The sequence below is a fragment of the Vigna unguiculata genome, chromosome 8, assembly GCF_004118075.2.
Source record: "Vigna unguiculata cultivar IT97K-499-35 chromosome 8, ASM411807v1, whole genome shotgun sequence".
Taxonomy (NCBI): Eukaryota; Viridiplantae; Streptophyta; class Magnoliopsida; order Fabales; family Fabaceae; genus Vigna; species Vigna unguiculata.
The window spans coordinates 1,566,213-1,590,293 of NC_040286.1; the positions used below are offsets into that span (position 1 = coordinate 1,566,213).

A 24,081-nucleotide genomic window follows, 5' to 3' on the forward strand; every position below is an offset into this window, starting at 1 on the left:
TAATCCATCAAACCAAACTTTCTTTCACTCTCCTTTCTGCACAAACTTTTCCAAATTTTTCATTTTCCACCTTCCATGTGGAAATTAATATCAAAAGGATTTAATATTGTTTATTTTTCTAACATTTCATTAATACCATAAACCCCTCCTTTCTACGTTTAAACTGTACTTTAGTGTACTTATCTAATTTATTCTTAAATATTAAAAACTCTTAACTTGCATTCGCAAGAAAAATTAAACAAAACCCTAAATTGTCAAGTAAATGAGATTTTAATACCATTAAAGGGAGATGAACTTGTATACACACGAAGAAGATGAGAAATGATAAGTTTGACTTTTTGACCATTTGTTTCAACCGATAGTGACATTGGATTAATGATTTGGCACCGACGGTTAAAAGATTGAATGGAAAATAAAAAAGTGTGTCATAAGACATTAAACTAAAAAATATTTTTTTATTGAAGTTTAACTCTTAAACTCTTTTTTAGATTTATCGGATATACCAAAATAATCTTTTAGTGACAAGGATAATTGTTGGTCTCCACAAATGATGTAAATGTTTCGACTCAATTCAAGTCTGTTTACAACATTATTAGGAACGACAACCATATTTCTAAAATATTATTTATTTTGAAGTGTAGATCTTCGTCATGATTTCTTTTTTAAATACTCATCGAAGAATATAGGAAGAAATTAATATTTAAACTATATTTGATATCGACTTCTAAACGATGTAAAATTTAGGTTTAATTAGTTGGATGGTACCCATTTTTGTTTAGATGTGTCAGCTTGATATCCGCTTTTAAAAATGTGTCAATTTAATCGTAACTTTTGAAAAATTGTCTTAATCAAGTCTCTTTCAGAAAAAAATTACTAAAGCTGTTAACTTAATTCATGACTTTTACTACTAAATTTTGATATAAATATCAATACTTAATTTTGTAAGTCATTTTAAATATCAATACCGTTAACAATGTTAATAATTTTTTGTTGAAAATGACCTAATTAAGACATATTTTCAAAAATTGTGATTCAATTGACACTTTTTTAAAAGTGGGTATTAGACTGATACATCTAAATAAAAATGTATATAATCCAACTAATTAAACCTAAAAAAATTTATTGGATATACCAAAACATTAAGCACTTATGTAATTAGAAGAGGCTTAGTTAGCACATAATGAACAAAGTGATGAATTTTGAGAGCATTTTGAAGGAAAGCGCGTTTTAGTTTTGGTTCAAATGGCGGTGCTTCCATATATTTGAACTTTAGTGATATCATTGGTTTTCTTTTCAGAAAGAAACAAAGTATAAATGGAAAAAGGAATTTCAGAGAATGGGCCAAAACTCAAAAACTTGTCTTCATCACGTGCATGCACGTGCTTCTACGCGGTTTCACTTTTTTGTTCAAACCTAAATTCACACCTTTATTATTGTTGCTAATAATGTTTAATTTGTTTACATTCTCCAATTAAGTAATTAGTGTTATTCGCGTGATATTATAAAATTCAGATACTATAATATATTTACAATCTTAAATAAGACTGCATTAACAAATATATTCTAAAGGAATTAATAAAATACTAGTGTTGCAATATTCTCAATAAAAACATGCAAGCATAATTAATACATAACAATATCTAGTTTGATTAACTACAATAATAGTATAGAGTCATGTAAACAACTAAGTTTATTTTTTCAATTAATTTCTCGTAGTTGATACTAGTTAATTATTATTGAAACCAAGCGAGTCAATGAAATGAAGATTGGGTTAATTAAACGAGTCAATTAAAATCATTGACATGTGTCAGTTAAATGTACGGTACTTGCTAATAGTGCATTATGAATTTAATAAATACAGCACAACTCATAATGAAGTGTATTAAAAGTCATCAAAAAATTTATTTTTATTCGTTTAAATAAAAATTAATAACTCTTTAACGCATTATATTCCAATATTGAATTGAACTGTTCGTGTGTTGAATTAAACTAATATATTACAATATTCAGTTCAACCAATTAAGAAACAAACTCATTTCTAAATGACATATAAAATACATTATTGTGCTGGTTAATAAAACTGATAACTTAGAAGTTCATAATCATTTTAATTTATAAGTTTTTAACTGATAAGTTAACTGGTTTACTTGGAAGTATTTGACAAATTAATTGATAAATGTTATAACGTACTTATGATTTTTAATTTTTAAAATAGATAAAATTCTTCTTAAATGTTTTAAATAAACTAAATATTTGATAGATAAAGAATTAAATCACAAACATAAATAAATTGATGTATTTGATAACTTTTGGTATGAGACAAAATAAAATTATTCTTGTACGCCTATAAATTTAACATCGTAAAAGTTGAAGATGATAATAATTTATATATACTTTTCTCTATTAATATCGTAAGATATCATTTTCAGACAAATATTGTTACAGAGTTCATTTCAAACTTAAAAGCAATCAGTACTGTAAGTAAAATTGTGTCAAAAACTAACTTAAATAACAAAAGAACTTGCCAATTGGACGATAAGTATATAATCTCAACACAATTATTAAATAATAATGACAATAATATTTTATTAACTGCATGTGTGTCTTTAAATATTAAATAATATAATACATTTTAAAAAATATATATTCTAAAAATATAAAAAATGTAGAAATTACAAATTTAGTAAAAAAATAGTCAAAGATTATAAGTAAATATTGATTCATATACCGTGAAAGATAATTAGCTAATGAAAGATTACAAAAATTGAAACTAAGGTGGAGTTGAGTTTAGTTAAACCTAAATAAATAAGTATACTTTTGTCGGAAATATCCACATTGGATAAAATAGACAAAATTAAACACTATATAAAAGTAAAGATTCATAACAACATTGTCTTAAGATTTTGGGGTTAAAGTGGTGTCAAATGTCTTATATGTGTAAGACTAATGTCATATAATCATATGGAAACTACAATCTCTCAATGATTGCAATCCTATATATATGATTTAGAATGATTGTAGTCCAAGTATGAGTCAAAATCCTAAAAAAATCCTAATCTCTATTTCCTTGAGTGAAAAATCTGAGGCTCTCCTAAGTGAAATAGCAAAAATATAAACATGTTTGGTTTGAAAATGTACTTGCATAGTAGATAACTGTTACGAATACACATTTACTATTTTCATTTCAGTATATAGAGACAAATCAAAGCGTTTATCAGGATGTGCAGATGTATTATTTGATTTTACTATAGTTATTATTGAGTATCTGAAAAAAAAATGTTTAGAGTGTACAAATACATCTCTCTCGACGACATGTAATAAAAATAAAAATTGAATGAAGCATGAAGATGGAGTGTATTTGAGTTGTAAAATTGAGATAGTTTTTCATTCATGGCAACATACTACACAGCACAGAAGTACATACCATGTTTGTGTAAGTGGAATACCCTATTTTCTATTCCCATCCCTCCTTCAATATCTACTATTAATACCAAGTGCATACAAACCTTAGCAAGAAGGCAAGGCTCCCCATCCCACACAACCACTCAAACAATAACATTATAATTATCATAATAATATATTTTTTTTTTCAAAAAATATGTATAAAAAAGATGATTTTTCATTATAATATGAGTAAGCTGAAAATCTTTGTGAACTCCACCAACTTCCCCTTCATTATTTGATATGTATTCTTGACTTTATTCTCTCAATCTTTCTCTATTGTTAATATACTTTATAACTTTGCTAGCTAACTCAAAACCGTGTTCTTCGTAACCTCAAACTCCAATTATAAGCCATCCCAAACATCTCTCTTATTTTTCATTCATTCTCACTACACACACACACACAACAACCATGTCCAATTCAAAATCAGCACACTTTCTAAAAACTCTCACCCTCTTCTTCTTTTTTTTCTCGTGTGTGTCTTCCACAAACACCTTCTTCACCCTACAATTCAAAGAAGCACCTCAATTCTACAACTCTCCAAAATGTCCTTCTCTCTCCGACAACCTATTATGCTCCGAAGAAGCTGTCCACGTGGCAATGACGCTGGACACGACATACATCCGAGGTTCAATGGCGGCGATCCTCTCCGTCCTCCAACACTCCTCCTGCTCCCAAAACGTCTTCTTCCACTTCGTATGCTCCTCCCACGCGTCCCTCCTACGCGCCACCATCGCCACCTCCTTCCCCTACCTCAATTTCCAAATCTACCCCTTCCACGACCACCTCGTTTCCGGCCTCATCTCCACCTCAATCCGCGCCGCACTCGATTGCCCCCTCAACTACGCGCGCAGCTACTTCCCCACCTTAATCCCACGCTGCGTCAAGCGCGTCGTCTACCTCGACTCCGACCTCGTACTGGTCGACGACATCGCCAAGCTCGCAGCCACGCCGCTGGGAGAACACAGTGTGCTGGCGGCGCCGGAATACTGCAACGCCAACTTCACCTCCTACTTCACGCCCACGTTCTGGTCCAACCCTTCGCTCTCGCTGACGTTCGCGGAGCGGAGGGCCTGTTACTTCAACACGGGGGTGATGGTGATCGATTTGGAGCGGTGGCGCGTGGGGGAGTACACGAGGAAGATCGAAGAGTGGATGGAGGTTCAGAAGAGGATGAGAATCTACGAACTGGGTTCGTTGCCGCCGTTTTTGCTTGTTTTTGCGGGGAACATTGTTCCGGTGGATCATAGGTGGAACCAGCACGGTCTCGGAGGAGACAACTTTCGTGGTCTGTGTCGGGATCTTCACCCTGGTCCTGTTAGTTTGTTGCATTGGAGTGGGAAGGGTAAACCCTGGGTCAGATTGGACGCTAATAAACCTTGTCCTCTCGATGCTCTTTGGTCACCTTATGATCTTTTACGCACCCCATTTTCTCTCGATTCTTAATAAATATATAAAATCAAATGTGAATATCTTTCTCAACGAAATTTAGATGCTTTCTTTCATCCTTCAAATTCTACACTTTGATGTGTTCCACATGCTTTTATTGTGCATGTGTTGATGAAGGTGAAACTGACACAGTACGAAGATGTCTGGTAATGTCTAAATTTTGTTATTTTGATAACATGGCTGTAAACAGAGATTATAATACGTGAGTCTGTGAATTTTTCTTTTTACGATGACGGAGAATGTGAGATTAACGTTGTAACATATGATGAGTTTGTGTATAGATGAATATTAGTTCTGTAATGAGTTTTGGACGCGTTCTTTTTTGGTTCATGATCGATGATAATTGAACATGATGAAGATTTTGTACTGAGATGTTTGTTAGGATCTTCCTTACTTTCTGGTTTTCCTTTTTCTGTGGCTTGATAATGTGAACCAAGTTCTTGGTTTGTTGCTCTAATTATGTGTGTTCATGGATTCCGATGATGTTGCTTTGTTCTAGATGACTGAGTTTCAAGCAAGAGGAAGTGATTGGTGCGTTTCAATTTCACATTTTTCTAGGTTAAAGATCAATATGTGTGAATTTTTTAAAAGAGTTGAGTCAAATCTTTGATTAATAACGCCAAAAAAAAAGTGATTTTACTGGTTATTTTACAATTATTGCATGGATGAATTTGCAACTTTTATAAACTGGAAATTTTTTAATATGTTTTTGAAAAAAAAAAAATCTATTCTATAACATTTCTAAAAAGTTATAAGCAAAAACAGCTGTAAGAGACATTATATTATTAATTTATATTAGTAGTAGTAGGAGTAATTGGTTTTATTTAGTAAATGGTCAAAATGATAATAAAATAATGTATATTATGGAAAAACAAGACAACAATAAAATAAATAATGTGATGATAAGAGATAGAAGAAATATGTTACAAAATAATTATGTAAAAAATATAAAACTGAATGTTTATTATCCACATATGTTGAATTAATTTATGTAAAAAATGAATCGATTGTGTTGTTTATAAGTTGAACTTGAAAGGAATAAGATGAGGTTGGAAAGGTGTTATGCCAGCCATTAAATTTAAAGTATACATGTGCAATAATAAGTAATTGTCAGTGAAAAGAAAGGAGAAACTGATGATTGGAGGTCAACAAACTATGATTTAATTTCAAATTTTTATTACTAAAATTCATTTCTAATGTGACGGTGGAATGTACTGTACCCTCTCCCCCCTACAAATCGAAAATAAAGAAACGAAAAATTAGAAGTAATTTTGCAAAATAAGATAATTAAATTAATTATATAATATTATATTGACAATTTTTATTTTAATATTTTTAATATAATTTTTAACTGAACCTCATTGTTTACCATGTTATATTTTAATTTAAGATAGAAAAAGAACTTGGCATCGGAAATACTGGGTGAGAAAACATTGTTATGCCACAAAACAATGTGAACCTTAAACTAAATTTTCAAGACAATTTTTTGTTAAATTCTTTCATTTAGAAACCTGTTTTTATTTCAAAATAAATTAATCTAAATTCGCACATCAATAAACTAAAAAAAGAACAATTATTTTTTATATATATTTTTGTCTCAGATTCAGCACATAAAAAAAAAAAGAATCTTGCAACATCATGGCGATTCATCACTTGACAACCTGGACAATATGAATGCAATTCACCCTTTTTTTACTTATTTATTTTATTTCTTAACTTATTTTCTAACCTAAAACAATTATTATATACAGTGTTCTGTGATAAAATAATGTGTTCTGAGATGAATATTTAATTGAAAAAAAGAAGAAAAAGGACGGAAGCAGTGTCGGTAGAGGAAGAAAAAACAAGTGATGAGAAAACATATTAAAAACATGAAAAATGAAATATGAAAAATCCAAATTTAGAAGAGAGAGGTGTGAAGTGAAAAGTACTAAGTGGGTAACATGATTTGTACGACACATTTTGTTCTAAGGAACCCAAAATTCAAATCTAAAACAATAAGAATAAAATACGACAAAACTTTGATATTTATGAATCGAAAACTGTTTTGGCGAGTTTAGTGAAGCACGTAACAGTAATAAATTGAAATAAAGTAGATAAGGTTGTAGAATTAGTTGTATAATGTTTTTCATAGGTCCTTTCCGTGTCTATTCCATACCACCCTCGCACGAATCTTTGTCCCGTGTTACTTGCCTTGCATTAATATGAGAAGTTTAATATTTTATACCAATTAAATATGTTTTTATTTTTTAAATATTGACATAAATTTCAAATCATTGATGTCCCAAATCTTTATATAAATTGACTTTCAAATTTACAAATTAACACATAAAGTTGTTATAATTTAGTTTATAAAATTTAATTATTTAGATATATTAAATAGTATTTTAAATTGATATTTAAATTATTTACATTATTTTTGATATATTTTATCGATCTCAAATATTTCGTAACACCAAAGAGAAATATATATTAAAAGGGTTATATTTTTTGTTTTTAAGTTGAGAATTAATATATATCAAAATTTAGATAAAAATAAATTTCAATTTTACGTTTAAATTTAGAATTTAAAAATATATTTAACTTTATATAATTTTGTCTCTACTAATTTTTTATTAAGAAAAATAACATTATTTTTAATCTAAAATTTAAAAATAATGGATATGTGAATACCTTTTTTATATATTATTTATTTGATTAGTCTACACGCTATAAAACTTTCGATTTCACTTTAATTCATTGTGTTATTATTGCAAGAACAAAATTACTTTATAAAATGAATTTTATTTATATTTTTACATTCTATTCTATTTTTCTTTTTTAGTATATTGTTCTAATATTTTCCTCTTGTGTAAATATACTTGTAAAAACAAAAAGTGGTTAAACGACCAAGATACTAAGACGTCAAATTCATCTCAATTTATAAATATTACAATTATTTTATAAAGATGTTTCATATCTAACTATAGAATTTATACTATCTAATGTAAAGTGAATTTTTATTCATTTAATTATGAGTAAAAACTTTTTCGTGTTATAAAAAATAGTTTAATGTTTATCTTAAATTTCTATATTAAGTGTCTAAGTTAAGATATTGAGATATCAATATCCTCTTAATCTATAAATAATATAATTAAGATTTATAAAGATTTTTCAGATCTAACTAGAATTTACACCTATCTACTATAAAATGAATTCTTGTCCATTTATTTACGAGCAATAACTTTTCCGTAAAAATAGTTTAGTTTTTATCATGAACATAAATTAAGTGTCCAATATCAAAATCTAATATAATCTTAATCTATGAATAATATAATTACTATTTTATAAAATATTTCAAATATCTAATTAGAATTTACATCTATCTCCTATAAAGTTAATTTTTGTCCATTTGTTTATGTGATTATTTTTTTCACAAAAATTAGTTTGCTAGAGATGAAATGATAAATTCGATTATAATTAATATTGAGATAGTATAAGTTTGATAGACGGAGTGTGGTGAAGATTTCATATCAATTAAATATAAGATAAATTTAAATTCTATAAGTGAGTCAATATCTCATATTTTAAGTCAATTTTGTAAAATTGAGTTAAGCTATCAATAAAAATAATGAGCATACATAATTATCGGCTTAAAATAATTTTCTTTAATTCATTGAAATAAAAACACATACACTCACATTAACATAGTACGTGTATAGCCAACAAATTAATCAATGGGTTTAATTTAATCACCCAATTAAAGTAGTTTTAATTAAACGAAAATTTTAATATGCCTCACCATTTTTAATTAAGAGTTGATAATGTCCTTTTAATTCCGAGCTTCCTTGAATTTTCCTCACAACACTACAACAACTTTATTTATTGTTTACGCATCGTTAATTCAAGATAGTGACTACATTTTATATAACAAATATCTTGTAGGATTAATTAATATATAGTATTAAAGTTATAGTCATGGAAGATCTTCTGTCACAAAAGAAAAAATGTTATATCGTGACTAAATTGACCTCTCCTCTTAAAAATAATAGTTTTTTAATAATATTTTTTCATTAACTAGGGTTATGATAGAAAGTGGGAAAAAACTTAAACTAATTGGTTGTTACCTCTTCACTCCAAGAAACTCGTATAGATTGCGTGTGCCATTTTATAAAATGTAAGAAAACATATCAGAAAATGTTAGGAATTCAAATGTGAGTTTAAGTTTTATATTGACTATAAATGAAAAAGTAAAGTACTATATAAGGATAAAAGATCCATAAATCCATTGGCTTAAAATTTTGGGTTGAGTTGAAAGTAGTGTTAATGTCTTATGTGATTGAGCTCAGATCTCATTCCAGATTACATTTATTTATTTTATTTTAAATTTATATTGCTTTCAATTTTAATTTATAAATTTTATATTTTAACTCAATCACTAGTTTATAAGTTTTAGAAAATATTACATTTTAATTCTATCATTAGCTTCATATTTTTTTATATATTTCATTATCTAAGTATGTAAAAGGACCATCTTATAAATTTAGTGAATAGAGTTTAAGATACTCTATAGTAATATTTGGATTTTTTTTTCCATAATAGATATCAAGTTCCAATGTACAGAGGACTTAGTTTTGCTTGAAAATTTGTCATGTATTATTTGTTCATGAGTTTGGTTTGGCCTACTATGATCGTTTATATTTTATATTTTAATAATATTTTTCATATAATAACAAATAATGAGTTTAGAAGTGTCAAAATAGCTCAAATTTGAAAGATATAATAATGAATTGTAAATAAATAAAATTTTATATAATATAAAGGAGAAATTATTTTAGATTGTAAAACACTTTGATTTTATATTGTGAAATTAATCACTCTGTTTAAAAAACCACATATCACCTAAGAAAAATTTGCATTGCTCTTATAAATGTTACATAAAAAAAAGAAACTGAAAACCAATTCTTCTTCTAACCTTGTGTGAGCTAACATAATATCACAATATTTTTTTTAAATAAAAATCAGTCAGCAACGTACCAAATTATTAATAAGTATATGATATATTATCTAATAAAAAAATTAAACTTTCTTCATCTTCCACGAATATTTTGAAACTTTTCAAAATATTAAAGATCAAGTCAACTTTTGAGTAATAGGCCCAGATCTCACAGGAAGCCCAAAATTTCAGAATGGACCAGCTTAGGCCCTTTTATTTTATTTATTTTCATGTTGTGAATTCCTTATCTAAGAGTTTTGCCATTTTTTATGAATAAAAATACTATAAAGGAGAGCTCGGATAGTATTATCTACAAATCTTTAAAGTACACTCCTATTAAATAAATAAAAGTATTAAATTAAAATTATATATATTCAATATTTTAAAATATAAAATGCATTCAATAATTAGTAAGTAAAAATGATCAATAGAAAAGCTTAAATGTATTTTTAATAATGGAAAAACTAATGAGTTTTTGATTTCGGTATTTTCTTTTTATTTCTGTAAAATTTGAAATCAAATTGTTTAGTCTACATATTTTAAATTTTGATTTTACTTCTTATGAAATATTTAATTAAAATGTCATCCCTTTAAAGATTTAAATCAATATATTTAACCTTTAATACTTATTTAACTTTTTCTTGAAACACTACATTACATCAAAATAATAGTTGGTTACTTGAAAGGGTTAATTGATAAAATAATATCATACAATATTATGGATAAAGAGCATTGCTTTTCAATTTCAAAGAGACCAAAAAGCAAAGAAAAAATTACACAAGACCAACTCAAAACATTTAAAAGAATAAAAATTATTGGGGAGAATTTAAATTTTCTCGGAAATAAATTGATTTATGGGTTTGAGGTGATTTCATCAATAATAATAGAAAATAGAAAACTTCTTCCATAAAAATGATCAAGCTTAAATTTTCAATATGAGAAAGATTTTGTTTAAATCCAAAGCCTTCCATTTTATCATTAATTAACAAGTTCATTTTATAAAAAGAAAAAGAAAAAGAAAAAACAAGGCACGTGTATCTAAAAAAGGTTAAAAAAAATTGACAAATTTTATTAGGTAACATGTTTTTTTAACCGATTCAGAATATTATACGAAAATGTGCTGAATTATTTGGGTTGCATTGATTTTATGTGTTCGTATAATGTGTAACGATTGAATTAATTATTTCTTATTTTCTCTTCTTATGAATGGTTAAAGAAAAAATTCATTCAAACAAATTGTTTATTTAATTGAGAGGAGTAAAAGAATATTCCCATCATTAAAGATTATAAATACTTAAAAGTATATTCTTAGGCATTTTGAAAAGTGAAGAAGTTGAATATCGATTTTAGTAAAATATTAGAATAAAATGTTGGGAATATATAATAGTGTGTCTGACTTTGTTGTTATTTTTTTTTTCAACAAAGAGATGCTGGCCGGCTGGTGTATTAGCTAAGGCTATTTGTATATGTCATTATCCTTAATTTATCTTTAATTATGTTTAATGTATTAGAATCACGAGCTTTAATTAACATCATCATAATAATTGTTTTCTTGTGTAAAAATTTAAGGGTTTATTTGTTGCCAAAAGTAGATGTAAAAATTCTCTGTCGATAAAAATATAATATTTTTCGATATTTTTAATTTAATCTAATTAAATTCATAACAGTATATTTGTTTGTATCTAAGATGAGAAAATATACATCTCCGAAATTAATAGATGAAGGAAATGAAGTGTGTTAAAATGTTATTTTCAACATTTTTAAGATTGCGTATACGACAAGTAATATTGGTAATGTAAGATTTGACTTTGGAGGAGAAGCATGTTATACTATATTTTCATATTTGCATGCAACTAATATTTTAATAATAATAATAATAATAATAATAATATTATTATTATTATTATTATTATTGGTAGAGTTAACAATGTCATTTTAGTTAGGATTTACATAATATAAATTGAACTAATTAATAATAATAATAATATCAAATTAGAAAAAACAAAAAATATTGGTACATCTCTAAAAAAAATTAACTTTAAAGTAATCCATTAAAAAATTTAATTTACATGAATGTCATATGCTAGTATGATGATGAGTCTCAAGTTTTATTTTAGATGATTAAAATTCAAATTTTGACATTATAATATAATTTTCTCTCTCAAAAGCTTTCAAAAGACAACAATATATTTAAAATGTTCATGTTTACATTGAAAGACTATCTTTTAGAACAAAGTACCGAATTCTAATGTAGATTTTAGATTGATCAAATTGAATGTGATTTAAAATAAGCAATTTGTGTTATTTTAGTTTGGATTAGATGATGACGATATATATTTTAGTTAGTTGATAAAATTGTTTATTTGATTACAAGAACATGTTACATTTGGTGTTTAAAACATGTTAGAACAGTCATGATTTGTTGAATATAAATTGAAGTTTTTTTATACCTTTTGTTATTTTGATTGGTTATTTAGATATTGCTTGAATAACTGAGTTGGTCTCGAGCAACACTCAAACGATTGCATGTATTGAAATTACAAAACATTATCATTCAAGTTTTCGACTTATTATTTAAGTGACAATATTCATTAATTAAGTTGTGACTTGAAGTTTGAGCGAGAAAAATGCTGAAAAAAATTTTTGTACTCACTTAAACAATGAATTATTTCAAACTTGAGGAAGGTTCTAGAAATTAGTTGTTTGATACCAGAAGTCAAATAGTTTAAACAATGATGTAAGAAAAGAAAGACAATACTACATTTCTCTTTATTACAAGTTAAGATGGTTAAAAAGTTGTTGAATTTTCAAACAAGAAATATGCTAAATCAATTTTTCGTACTCCATAAATACATTGTTTGAGTGTTAACACTCAAACAATATGTAAATTGTTATTCCAAAAATGTGTTGTCACTTCAAACGACTCCCCTCTGTTTAGCCTTTTTTATATTGTGCTTACAAATTAATTATTCTATTATTGGTTGATTTAAATTATATGCTTTTTTCTTTCTATTTCTTATAATTAAGATGTAAATTGAATTGAGAATGTTGATGTAGAATCACTCAAACGTAATTGATGAATAATACATAAAATTATATGATATTTTATGTAAGTAATAGCTAGATATTATTGAGTTTTACCAATAGATTTAGTCATATAACAAACAGATTTTGATATTTTGACAATTTTCTATTATAATCTAAAATGACATTTTTTAAATGGTTTCGAAATATAAAGAAATTAAAAAAATGAAAAAAATACAAAATGATTTAAAAGATATTATCTCAAGTTATAAGAGAAAGTTGTAAAAATTTAATTGTTAAAAAATTATTTTTCACAATAAAAACATAATATAATAAAAGTCTATCGAGATGAATGTCATTTAGTTGAAGGCGAAGTGTCACTTATACTTGATGAAATTGATGAAATGTGTAAAATATCAATTTGTTGTAAGTTATTGGATGAGATATATACCAACAAAAAACAAATGATAAGACAAACAAATTGTTTTAATAAGTGTTACAACTATCTATCTAAATCTCAACTTAATATGATTTTTTCAAAAGCATTCAATCATTACATATACATTATTGATAATATGAGTGGTATACAGTATGATTGATTTACATATTTTAATTTTACTAATTTATTTCACTCTTTTGTTTTCTTTGTGTTTTATCTTAGGGACATAAGAGTCATGTGATTGGTTATTGAAGGAAGTTTCTAGACATTATCATTAAGATATTATCGTATATTGTTTTGTTTGTCTACATTAACTAAGGTAATTTTTCTTAATCATTTCACAAATTGTCTTTTTGTTTGCGTAATATTGTGGTGTTTCAATTTGACGCAGTATAAGTAGCAGGAGAGTGAAGCAATTAAAGATATGAGTAATTAAAAAGAAGATCTTGAAAATGTACAAAGCACGATCTAATTAGTAAGATAAACCGTGCCAGCCTCAGCTCGAGAACGAAAATACAAGGACAAAATCTTCAACAACCTTATTCAAGTTGCTGTATATTTTTATACATTGCTTCATTCTCTGAATGATTAAAATAATCCAAATTCTTCTTCATCTTCATTTTTTCCTCAGTTTACATCACAGCATAATATAATATGAAGCAACCCCAAAACCAAGTCAATTTTTAAATATCACCACAGTTATGCAATTCATCTCTTAAACAAAAACAGTGGTTCCAAACAGCAATTTGTTTCTGTGATAATCTGAATTAGTCAGCAAAAATTATCACGCGTTATTCTGCTATAATAGTGGCAGCATAATAAGACTCAAACATCTTAAATTATCACACACTCAAATGTGTTCTTCATAGTCTTGTTTTGTTGTCACCATGAATCATGTTGCAATTCTCTTCACAATAACGTTTTTTCTAGTTTGTTTTGATGGCAAGGCTCAGCAAAATTACTCTGGGAATTCAATTCTCAGCTGCAAGAATGATGACAAAATGGGGCCATCACCTACATTCCTCTACACCTGCAATGGCCTCAACAAATCATGCATGGCCTTCTTAATCTTCAAATCAAGACCTCCTTTTAATTCCATTCTCACAGTTTCCAACCTCACATCATCAAACCCAGAAGAGGTTGCAAGAATCAATGGTGCAACTGTGCTCACGGAGTTCCCAACTGGGAAAGAAATGATTGTCCCTATGAACTGTTCTTGTTTAACCAGGGACTATTACCAAGCTGAAACTGAATATGTATTGGGGCAACACCCAACATATTTCACAGTGGCAAATAACACTTTTCAGGGTTTGACCACTTGTGATTCCCTAATGCGTGCTAATCCATATGGGGAATTTGATTTGCTTCCAGGCATGGAGTTGCACGTGCCACTCAGATGTGCTTGTCCTACAATGCATCAGGTCACGAACGGCACCAAGTATTTGCTGACATACTCAGTGAACTGGGGTGATAACATTACAAGTATTGCTGCAAGATTCAATGTAGCAGAAAGTAATGTGGTTGAGGCCAATGGTTTTAACACACCAGCAGAAAATCTTTATCCCTTCACAACTGTTCTGATTCCTTTGCCTAGTGAACCTCCGAGTTCAATGACTACAGTTGTTAGTGATCCACCTGATATGTCACCTCCTCTTGTTTGCAGCTCCATGAAGTGCAAGTCAAAGAGGAAATTCCACACTGCTATTGCCATCACAGGGGGTTCCGTTGTGGTTCTCTGTGCTGTTCTTTATGGGGTTTTTCTGTTCAGAAAGAGATCTTCAAGGTTCGTTAAGAGAGGTGAAGAAGGTGAGAAAGCAAAGAGGGTGTCTTCAGATGATATCCGTGGTGAGATAGCGATCATTGAGCATCAATCTAAAGTTTATAAGTTTGAGGAAATAAATGAGGCCACAGAAAATTTTAGTTCAAAGAATAGAATTAAAGGTTCTGTGTTTCGTGGGGTATTTGGTAATGACAGGAACATATTGGCTGTTAAAAAAATGAGAGGAGATGCATCCAAGGAAGTGAATTTGCTGAAAAGAATCAACCATTTCAACCTGATAAAGCTGCAAGGTTACTGTGAAAACGATGCTTGTTCTTATCTTGTTTATGAGTACATGGAAAATGGCTCTTTGAGAGAATGGCTAAGCGAAAACAGGACTACCGAGCACCAGATTTTGGCAAAGAGGATTTTGATTGCTCTGGATATTGCCAATGGTCTTCAGTATCTTCACAACTTCACTGAACCTTCCTATGTGCACAGGAACATAAACAGTGGAAACATTCTTCTAAACAGAGATCTAAGAGCCAAGATAGCAAATTTCGCTCTAGCTGAAGAATCAGAAAGGAAAATAACTTCCACTCGTGCCTTGTTTATGGAGAGGGGTTATATTGCTCCAGAGTATCTGGAAGCAGGGATGGTCACCACCAAAATGGACGTTTATGCTTTTGGAGTGGTACTGTTGGAATTGATCACAGGTAAAGATTTTGTTACTATACCAGAAGAGAGAGAAGCAATGCTTCATGTAGTCATAGTAAGCTTCATTGGTAAAGAGAATGAAGAAGAGAAAGTGAGTTTGTTCGTTGATCCTAGCTTCACTGGAAACAATGAGAAAGTGTGTGCTCTGCAGCTAGTTAAATTAGGTCTAACCTGCTTGATTGAAGAACCAGAAGAGAGGCCAACCATAGTAGAAGTAGTTTCTAGCTTATTGAAAATATATGTAAGCTATATGGACCAAATATTACCACTTAGCATCAACAGTAGTCCCAGCATCAACAATAGTCTCAGCATGGAGATGTGAAATTATACTTTGGAAACCAGAGATAGAATGTAGACTTCCATTACCTTTGCAATTAATTTCAATATATTATACGTATTTTAAGTAGAGTTTTAGTTTGGTTCATTTAAACAGACATTACTTACTGCTCTAGCATCTGTTTTTACCAATCGTTATTCCTTTCCATGGTGGCCACCTGATTTCTTATTAACTGAATAAAACGTAACGAGTCCCTATTGTGAAAAGTGTTCTTTACTGTTAATTTTCGGACATAGCAGAGGTTAGGAGTCTGGGCCAAAAAGTAGCAGTGTGATAAATTAAAAAAATGTGAATGTAATCAATATACCGCAACAGTATCAATAATTACAAGTACAAAAAATCATCAACTCGTTGAAACTAATGCCTAAAACACACCTTGACCTTGGTTTCTAATAACAGGCCAGGTTTTATATCAAGAAAGAATGAAAAACAATCTGTTAATGGAGTATCTCTGTACTTAATATGGAAAAGTCCCCGTCATCTTGATGTGGTGAAGGGTCCTTTGTAGACCATATTTACGCACTGCTTTTTGACCTGCCCTAAACCCATCTCCATAAACAGGGGAAATGTCTGATTCAATCTGGTGTTTGAAGAACTCCCCAAGCTTTCTCTCAAACTGAGGTCTTTTACCCTTTTTAGATGTGTGTGATGCAGATGAGGATGAAGCTGATACAAAGTTGCTGCCTGATGCAGAACTAAGTTCAGACTCCAACCACATATGAGCCAAAACCTGACAGATACCTTCTTCAACATCTTGACTTAGAGTCCGATAACCTTCACAAACACAGATTTTAGCATAAATTTGAGAGACAGCCCCAACGAAATAACATTGGTTCAGTGCTAGGTGATTAATCTTAACTGTTAGAATGAATAAACAGTTTACATGTCGTGTAACCAAAACAAATACACCCTAATTGCAGCAACTTAATGGATAAATCCTAATGAAATAAATTCTCTACAATAAAATAGTACCTTTAAGTCGAAGCCAGGCATGCATCATCTCATGGGCTAGGATGGATCCAGTGAGCAATCTGTCAAAAATAGCATTCATACGTAAATGAAATCAAAGTTGTAGCCAAAGGAAGGGGAAGGGGTGGGGTTTTCTCTCAGAAGATCATTTAGATTCTTATTTAGCCATGTTAGCAAAGACACAGGTAAAATACACTGCTTTTGTCTAAACATACAAGGCTTGATTGAACTTTTGGTCTATCTACTATCGTTTCCCCAATTTTTGCTCTGTGCCACTGTCGGTCTTAGTGCAGTGCCAAAATTGCAAAATCAAAATAGCAAGAGAATCAACTTCATAAAACAAAATAGGGGGACTAAATTCACAAATGACAAAGTCACCGAAATTGCAATTGGGTCTCTGCAACTAGAAAAATATTACTATGGATCTTTTGCCGACAGTTGTATTAATCCTTGGGAAATTTTCTTGTCTTCTGGATTTGATACGTTTTAAATTATTTATCTGCTCATACGCATTTAGTTTGTCGCCAAGTTAGAACTTGTAAAAGCAAAAACACTAGATTATTACCTTGGAAGACCATATAAAATGAGAATAGCCGTCACATCACAATGTGGAGTCATCCTGTATTGCTGTGCTCTCATGTCCATTGCTCCATTTCCTGTCCCAAATCTAGGTCGTCTGAACTGATAAAGTTTAAATGCAAAGTACCATAGATTGTTAATGGTTCGTTCAACTAAAGAAATTCTATCATCTAACCATAAAAATCCATCAGTGTCACCAAACAAAAAATAACACGAAATCTTACAGTGGTGAGCTCCTCTGAGAGGCAGAGCCCTCTGGTTTCCGGCATGTGATAATGTCCCTGCCCAAGATAAAGACTCAAATATGAAATGGAAATGCACTGTTTTAATCACGAATTAAACATGAATTGAAGATTCATAGTTGAAAGCCTTTTGACTTGGACAGTACTATTTATCGAAAAAATTAGACTTCCAAATATGAATATATTCCTTTTTCTCTTCAATTTTCTATATCATGCATGCCAGATTGAATTATTTAACAGAGCAAGCATTAATCTTCAAATATGAATATACTTATTTTGTTTCCTTTTTGCTCTTCAATTTTCAACATCACACATGTCGGGCTGAATTATTTGACAGAGTATAAGTTAACATATCACAGGAGAAAAACCTCAGTCAGATAGAATTTGCAAAGCTACCAATAGCAATAGCAAAAGGCATTTCCTTTTAATGAGTTGTGTAGATAGTGCCAAACATCCAAAAAATAGTTCCAAGTATATCGGATAAAGGAATGTCATTATGATTAAATCATGTAACTATATTTACTGCACACAGATGACAATGCATTTTCTCTTACATTCTTATCTCCCTCTCTTGCTTCATTCAATGCTTGTCTTTCAACCAATAGTAGTGGAATTTGCTGGTCCAGTTTCATATTTAGGCTTTCATAAAATCTTTGTATATCAGCATAAAGGGGTTGGCATTCATTTGTATCCATGATAGAAGAATCCAGACACTCTAAACAGAGCTTCCGGCCATCCTTAAGAGCAATATATCCTGCCTCTTGCGACTGCCAATGAAGAGAGAAAATTTTCAATACACTCTTTTTACTTTGCACCATACAAGTTCTTTCACTTCTCCACAGCCAAGCTTATATCAGATAAATATACTCCATTCATACTAACCTCCATTCGCTCACAACTGCAACATCGTGGAGTACCGTCATGTTCATGAGAAGGGCAATATTTCTGGACCCAGAATGGATGTGCCCTATATTCAATAAGACCAGCAGGATTTGTTGGAATCTGTGAAAATATATATTACCAAAAATCAACAGCAACAGGCAATGAGATATAAGGCCAAAGTAAAGGTAAAAACTTACAAGAATGTCATGTTTAATTCTAACAAGAAAATCATAAACTATTATAATCATGAATGACTCGGTCGGACAATGTCTACAAGTTTGGACGAACAAGGTGATCGAATCAACAATGGTCAATCCAGTAAGAAAGTTGTGTAGTAAGAATTTCATTGCCACAATGGTTGAAGATGGTGAAAAGCTATGTTGAAGTTTTGGTAAAAGGCTGGTTTGTGAGCAGGGCACCATTCTTAATCATTCATTGAATAATTTCATCCTTCTTAATCATACTTTTGAAGGTGAGAGAGATATTGCAAAAGGGAGAAGGGGTATAAATGTCAGTAACAGCATAGGAGAATCAGATTTTTGAATCAACATTAGCTAAGGGGTGTTATTGGGGTAACAACTAAAAAGTGATAGGTCAAAAAATAGCAAGGGTGTGCAAAAGGGAGAAGGGGTATAAATGTCAGTAACAGCATAGGATTCTCGGATTTTTTAATCAACATTAGCTAAGGGGTGTTATTGGTGTAACAACTAAAAAGAGATAGGTCAAAAAATAGCAAGGGTGTGCATGTCATATAAGCAAATCTAAGGGGTACCGAGTGCATTTTTCACTAAAGCTTGTTCAAAATACTTACAAAGTGCTTGCAGACATCACATTTTGGGTGGTAGCTTTCCTTATAACATGATTTATGGTAAGGGTAATTCCCAGATGTGGAGAACTGCAACAATAATAAGAAAAAACAAAACTGTTAGTACAGAATGAAAACCATCATTTATGAAAATAGAAAAAAACAAGTAAGGTGGCATGTAAATGGAAATTTTAGCACCTCATAATCAGAGATTGGTAGGTTGCAAGCTCGGCAGCGGAAGCATTCAGGATGCCAGAATGCGTTCAAGCAATTAAGATATCGCCCATAACCAATCTCAGTATAGCAGCCAGCACAAATCCTATTATGTTAATAACTACACAACTTTAGTTATGTGCATAACATTATTGATATTATGAAGGCATAGGAAATTGAAGGAAGAGAATAATTTCAACATCTGAATAAACGGGATGATATTGGGATAGATGTTTTCCCCTTTATGATCGAGCATGATGATGGTCTATACATAGTGGTAGGAAAACACTCTCTAACACATACTTTCTTATTGGTTAAAATTTATTGAAAAATACAAAATCAAGAGCGAGCCATTAAATAAGTTCTGAAACACACCAAATATTGTGATTTTAAATAAATTTCAATCAGTAAGAGAGTGTTCAAAAGAATGTGTTCCTAACACCTAACAGATAATCATATAATTTCTTTGCAAGTAGATTTCATAGGTACTTGCGGATGTTTGGTACTAATTCATCCCATAATAATATGGAGTCTAGTCATATATATTATAATATTAATATTTGACTGTAAATTAGTTCAAATGCAGCATTTTCACTCAACTAATGCATCTTTATGATATGTTTCGTTCATGGTATTTATTTAAGGAGGAGGAAAAGGATGAGGTCAAGGTATGCAGACTACCATCAAACCCAGTTAGATAAGCCTCTCTTACCAAAAATATTGGTAATGAAATGACTAATTAGTCATAGCAATATCAGTTAATAAGTATTTCAAAAGGACCAGCACAAATAAGTGAAATTACAAGGAAAATCTGTTGATCACCAACTAAGGGATAAACATGTGTCAAAATAAAGAAATCCAATCAAGCATTGCAGTATATGCCAAGGTGAGAGTTTATAGAACCTGAGACTTGTGACCCTACGGCAAATGGTGAATAGACAAGTGAAGATGATTCTTTTAACATATGAATCGAAGTAATCAAACAAAAGAAGTGTTGAATTATGATACCAACTTCGTACATTGTTATTATCCAACATCTAACTCGTACCTGGACCCCATGGGGAAATACTGAATTGGTTGAAACGCATTTTCATTTCCATATCTGGGAGGAGAGTCCACGTTTAGACTTTCTTCTAAAGCTCTGGCAAGTTGTTCATCTTCTTCTAACTGTGATCTGTTGTCTACAGAACAGACAGAGACTTGTTGATGTGAAACGTAATAAGGAAATACACATCAGAAAATATTATCTAGACAAAAATAAAGTTACTATGAGTGTAATATTTAAAAAGATAGATACCAAAAAAAAAACTGTGCAAAATTAGTCAATATTCAACAAAGTAGTAATTGGTACAGAATGAAATGAGCGCATTATCGAAAGTGAAGATACCAACTAAGCTAAGCCACACCATAAAACACCAAACTGCACACATTGCGTTCAAAGAAAAGCGTGGCATCCACATTTACAATCACATTTAAACAAGTCATTGAACAGAAACAAATAGTTTTTTCATTTACCAAATGATCTGCTCACAGATTTCATATAAAAATTCTCACAACAACAAAATGAAGACAAAGGGGGGCAACGGAAAAAACACTATCGAAAACTAGAAAAACAGCAACACGGGCATCCCAAATTTTGCACTTGGCAAAATTGCATTAGTCCACAGCAAACTGTTCCATAGAGTGTAAACATCAAGAATACTCAATGATGTCTTAAGAGCTGAAATCACTCACCATTTACATTGTGTGTTCTCTCGCTCTCTTCCACCAGCGACAGTGCAATAGCACGATCTATATCCTCATTCTCGTTCTGGTTCCAAACATCCTGCAATCCAAACAAACTCTCATTCCTGTAAGGAGGACAAAACAGTAACTTCAAAAAGCATTCGTTAATTAGAATGCTGACATTTGTTGTTACCCCCGAAGTCGATGGCAAATAATAACCAGCATCCTCTTTACTATAATGGCCCTCCGAAATCTTCTGCTCAGTCCCTTTGAAAATTCTGCTAAGCCAACCCATCTACTCACTCAAAAAAGAATCACTACAACTTCATACCAAGAACAAAAAATTTTCTTCCTGCACATATTGCAAAACAAGGCCAAATTATATATAGAAAAAAGCCAAATACATTAAAAGCAGTCATAATAACTGCCAGCTGCAAAACCCCGAATTTGAAGTGTGCGTGGATTCACCTTTTAACAAACGGCGGAAGAATCAAGACTCAATTGAAGGAAACAAGCGTGTGATGATCTAATAAATTGCAAGGTGTGTAATTACAACAATTTGGCTCTTTTCTGTAGAAAGAAGAAAAAAAAATTGCTTTTTTGGGGTGCGTATTAAGGGAAAGAAAGAAGCGAGTACGAAAAAGTGGTGGAACGATTCAAAAACGAGTTGGGAGGCGAAGAGTGAAGATGATTGACATTTGCAAGGATTGATTGAAGGATTGAAAGGAGAAGAAAGTGGAAGCGCACGCACGCAGACGATTTGAAAGTCAAAATAGAGGAAACAAACGTGGAAGAGTTTTTGGGGGCTGAAGAAAAAAATTGAGAAAGAAAAATAATTGAAGTAATTAACAACAAAAGTGATAAACCCTTATGATGAGGAAGGATCAAGGAAAATGAAGAAGGGTTTGAAATTGGTGTGAATGTGTTTTGTGTTTGTTTGTGTGCGTGGTGGGGTCCTCCTTGTTCTTCTTCTTCTTCTTCCCCTCTCCTCAAGGAGACCCCAAAGGTGAAGAAAAAAGGCACAAACAAAAACAAAGGTAAAAGTTTTTTCTTTATGATGGAACAAAGAGAGGAGAATGAAGAAGAAGAAGAGAGTTTTATTGTTTTTGTTTGATTGGAATTAGTTAATTGATTTTACTTAATTAATTAATTAATCAATTAATTAATTAGTGTTAATCGTTGATTGCGTTGTTGTGGGGATTCATGCGTTGAGTAGAGTACGCGGTTGGTTTGGTAGAAAGAGAGGGAAAAGATTCCCTGGCGCACACGCACACGGGATTTATGCGGATGCGGGGATTACTTTTAAATCAAGTTTAAATTCATTGATTTGGTTAATCATCTTAATAAAATAAACCCTTGAATTTCAATTTTTTTTTGGAAATATATGTTATATCTTTTCATTAACATTTTTTTATCTTTAATTAGTGGAAACATATGTAATGTGTGTATAATCTTTTTTTCTATTTTAGTAAAAATTTACTAAACCATAAAATAATTTTTATTAAAAATAATTATAAAAATGAATAATTTGTATATTTTTTATTAAAAATAATTATTAAAAAATAAGAATCATTTTAATTTATAAAATTATTATATTTAAGTTAACGATTATTTAAAAAGTAAAAGTGACATCTAGACAATAGCGGATAAAATTAGAAAAAAATGTCTAAAGAAACAAATCTTTTTTATTATATGTAAGTATAGATATATAATTATAGATATATATAGATATATAATTATAGATATAGATAATTTTAATTTAAAAATATGATTAAAAAATGATAAAAGGAAAAGCATAATCCTATGTATATAATAATATAGATAGATGTTGTTTATCCATTTTATCGTATTTGAAAAACATAAATTAGATGCCAAAATTAATATACCATTAATTCAATTATTTTTAATCTCAACTCATACTCAAATAAATATTAAGATAAGACATGTGTTAATTAGACATATGTAATATGTGGGGTTGATTAGACAATGTAGTTAATGTTGTTTGTACCTTTTGTTACATGTTATTTATAGATTTAGTGACGTGACTATTTTATGCCTTTTGTATTTTAAATGTATAATTTTTTTAATTATAATAGTCGAAAAAAACACGGTTACGGAAAATTACACAGTTTATTGTAGTTGGTTTCCTCGCTGTATGATTTAAACAATTTATATAATTTTGATAAATGTGTTATAAGTGTAAAGTTATATGATTAGTTTCTGGTAAGAAATGTTATGATATATCTTTGATAAAATATTTCATCTTAACCACGTTTATATTTTGAAAAATATAAAAAAAATTGAATTACAAAATTTACATGCGTAAAATCCTAAAATAAAAAAAAATGAAAAATAAGCATTGTTCTTCGATTTTTCAAAGACGAAGAATAAAGCTTTTCGTTCGCAACCTTAAGACATTGAAAAGGTTTATTAAAGTCAGTTAAGAAATGTTTTTTAATAAATAATCCTAACTTTTAGCAAAATATTTAGAGTTTTCTTAATGGAGAAGATAAGAATGTCAT

At 30.0% G+C, this 24,081-nt stretch overlaps 3 protein-coding genes across 4 annotated transcripts; 2 read left to right on the plus strand and 1 right to left on the minus strand.

Moving 5' to 3' along the window:
* The first annotated feature begins 3,668 nt into the window (after window positions 1-3,668).
* LOC114193732 (probable galacturonosyltransferase-like 1) lies at window positions 3,669-5,259 on the plus strand. The gene has a single exon (XM_028083645.1). The coding sequence runs from the start codon at window positions 3,856-3,858 to the stop codon at window positions 4,888-4,890; it is 1,035 nt and encodes a 344-aa protein (XP_027939446.1). The 5' UTR covers window positions 3,669-3,855; the 3' UTR covers window positions 4,891-5,259.
* An 8,819-nt stretch (window positions 5,260-14,078) lies between these two features.
* LOC114195451 (lysM domain receptor-like kinase 4) lies at window positions 14,079-16,241 on the plus strand. Its single transcript, XM_028085931.1, has one exon. The coding sequence runs from the start codon at window positions 14,219-14,221 to the stop codon at window positions 16,127-16,129; it is 1,911 nt and encodes a 636-aa protein (XP_027941732.1). The 5' UTR covers window positions 14,079-14,218; the 3' UTR covers window positions 16,130-16,241.
* Window positions 16,242-16,413: 172 nt separating this feature from the next.
* LOC114194453 (protein DA1) lies at window positions 16,414-22,640 on the minus strand. Of its 2 annotated transcripts, none has more exons than XM_028084676.1 (12): window positions 22,028-22,640; window positions 21,753-21,911; window positions 21,569-21,659; window positions 20,883-21,015; window positions 19,820-19,940; window positions 19,628-19,711; window positions 18,817-18,936; window positions 18,489-18,701; window positions 17,917-17,973; window positions 17,679-17,794; window positions 17,117-17,175; window positions 16,414-16,918 (listed from the first exon to the last, which is right to left on the minus strand). In XM_028084676.1, exons 2-12 carry the CDS (start codon window positions 21,852-21,854, stop codon window positions 16,602-16,604), a joined length of 1,413 nt encoding a protein of 470 aa, XP_027940477.1. In that variant the 5' UTR covers window positions 21,855-21,911; window positions 22,028-22,640; the 3' UTR covers window positions 16,414-16,601. The 2 variants fall into 2 exon arrangements, with proteins under 2 accessions (XP_027940477.1, XP_027940476.1); XM_028084675.1 differs by having other exon boundaries at window positions 21,741-21,911; window positions 22,028-22,639.
* Window positions 22,641-24,081: the final 1,441 nt, after the last annotated feature.

Bases quoted from the DNA above. Each gene is read 5' to 3' on its own strand.
- LOC114195451 (XM_028085931.1), top strand. From the start codon at position 14,219: ATGAATCATGTTGCAATTCTCTTCACAATAACGTTTTTTCTAGTTTGT.
- LOC114194453 (XM_028084675.1), bottom strand. From the start codon at position 21,854: ATGGGTTGGCTTAGCAGAATTTTCAAAGGGACTGAGCAGAAGATTTCG. The intron at 19,941-20,882 runs GTACGAGTTAGA...TTAACATAATAG, and splicing joins TATTTCCCCATGGGGTCCAG to GATTTGTGCTGGCTGCTATA. The intron at 18,937-19,627 runs GTAAGTATTTTG...ATATTTTCACAG, and splicing joins GTGATGTCTGCAAGCACTTT to ATTCCAACAAATCCTGCTGG.
- LOC114193732 (XM_028083645.1), top strand. From the start codon at position 3,856: ATGTCCAATTCAAAATCAGCACACTTTCTAAAAACTCTCACCCTCTTC.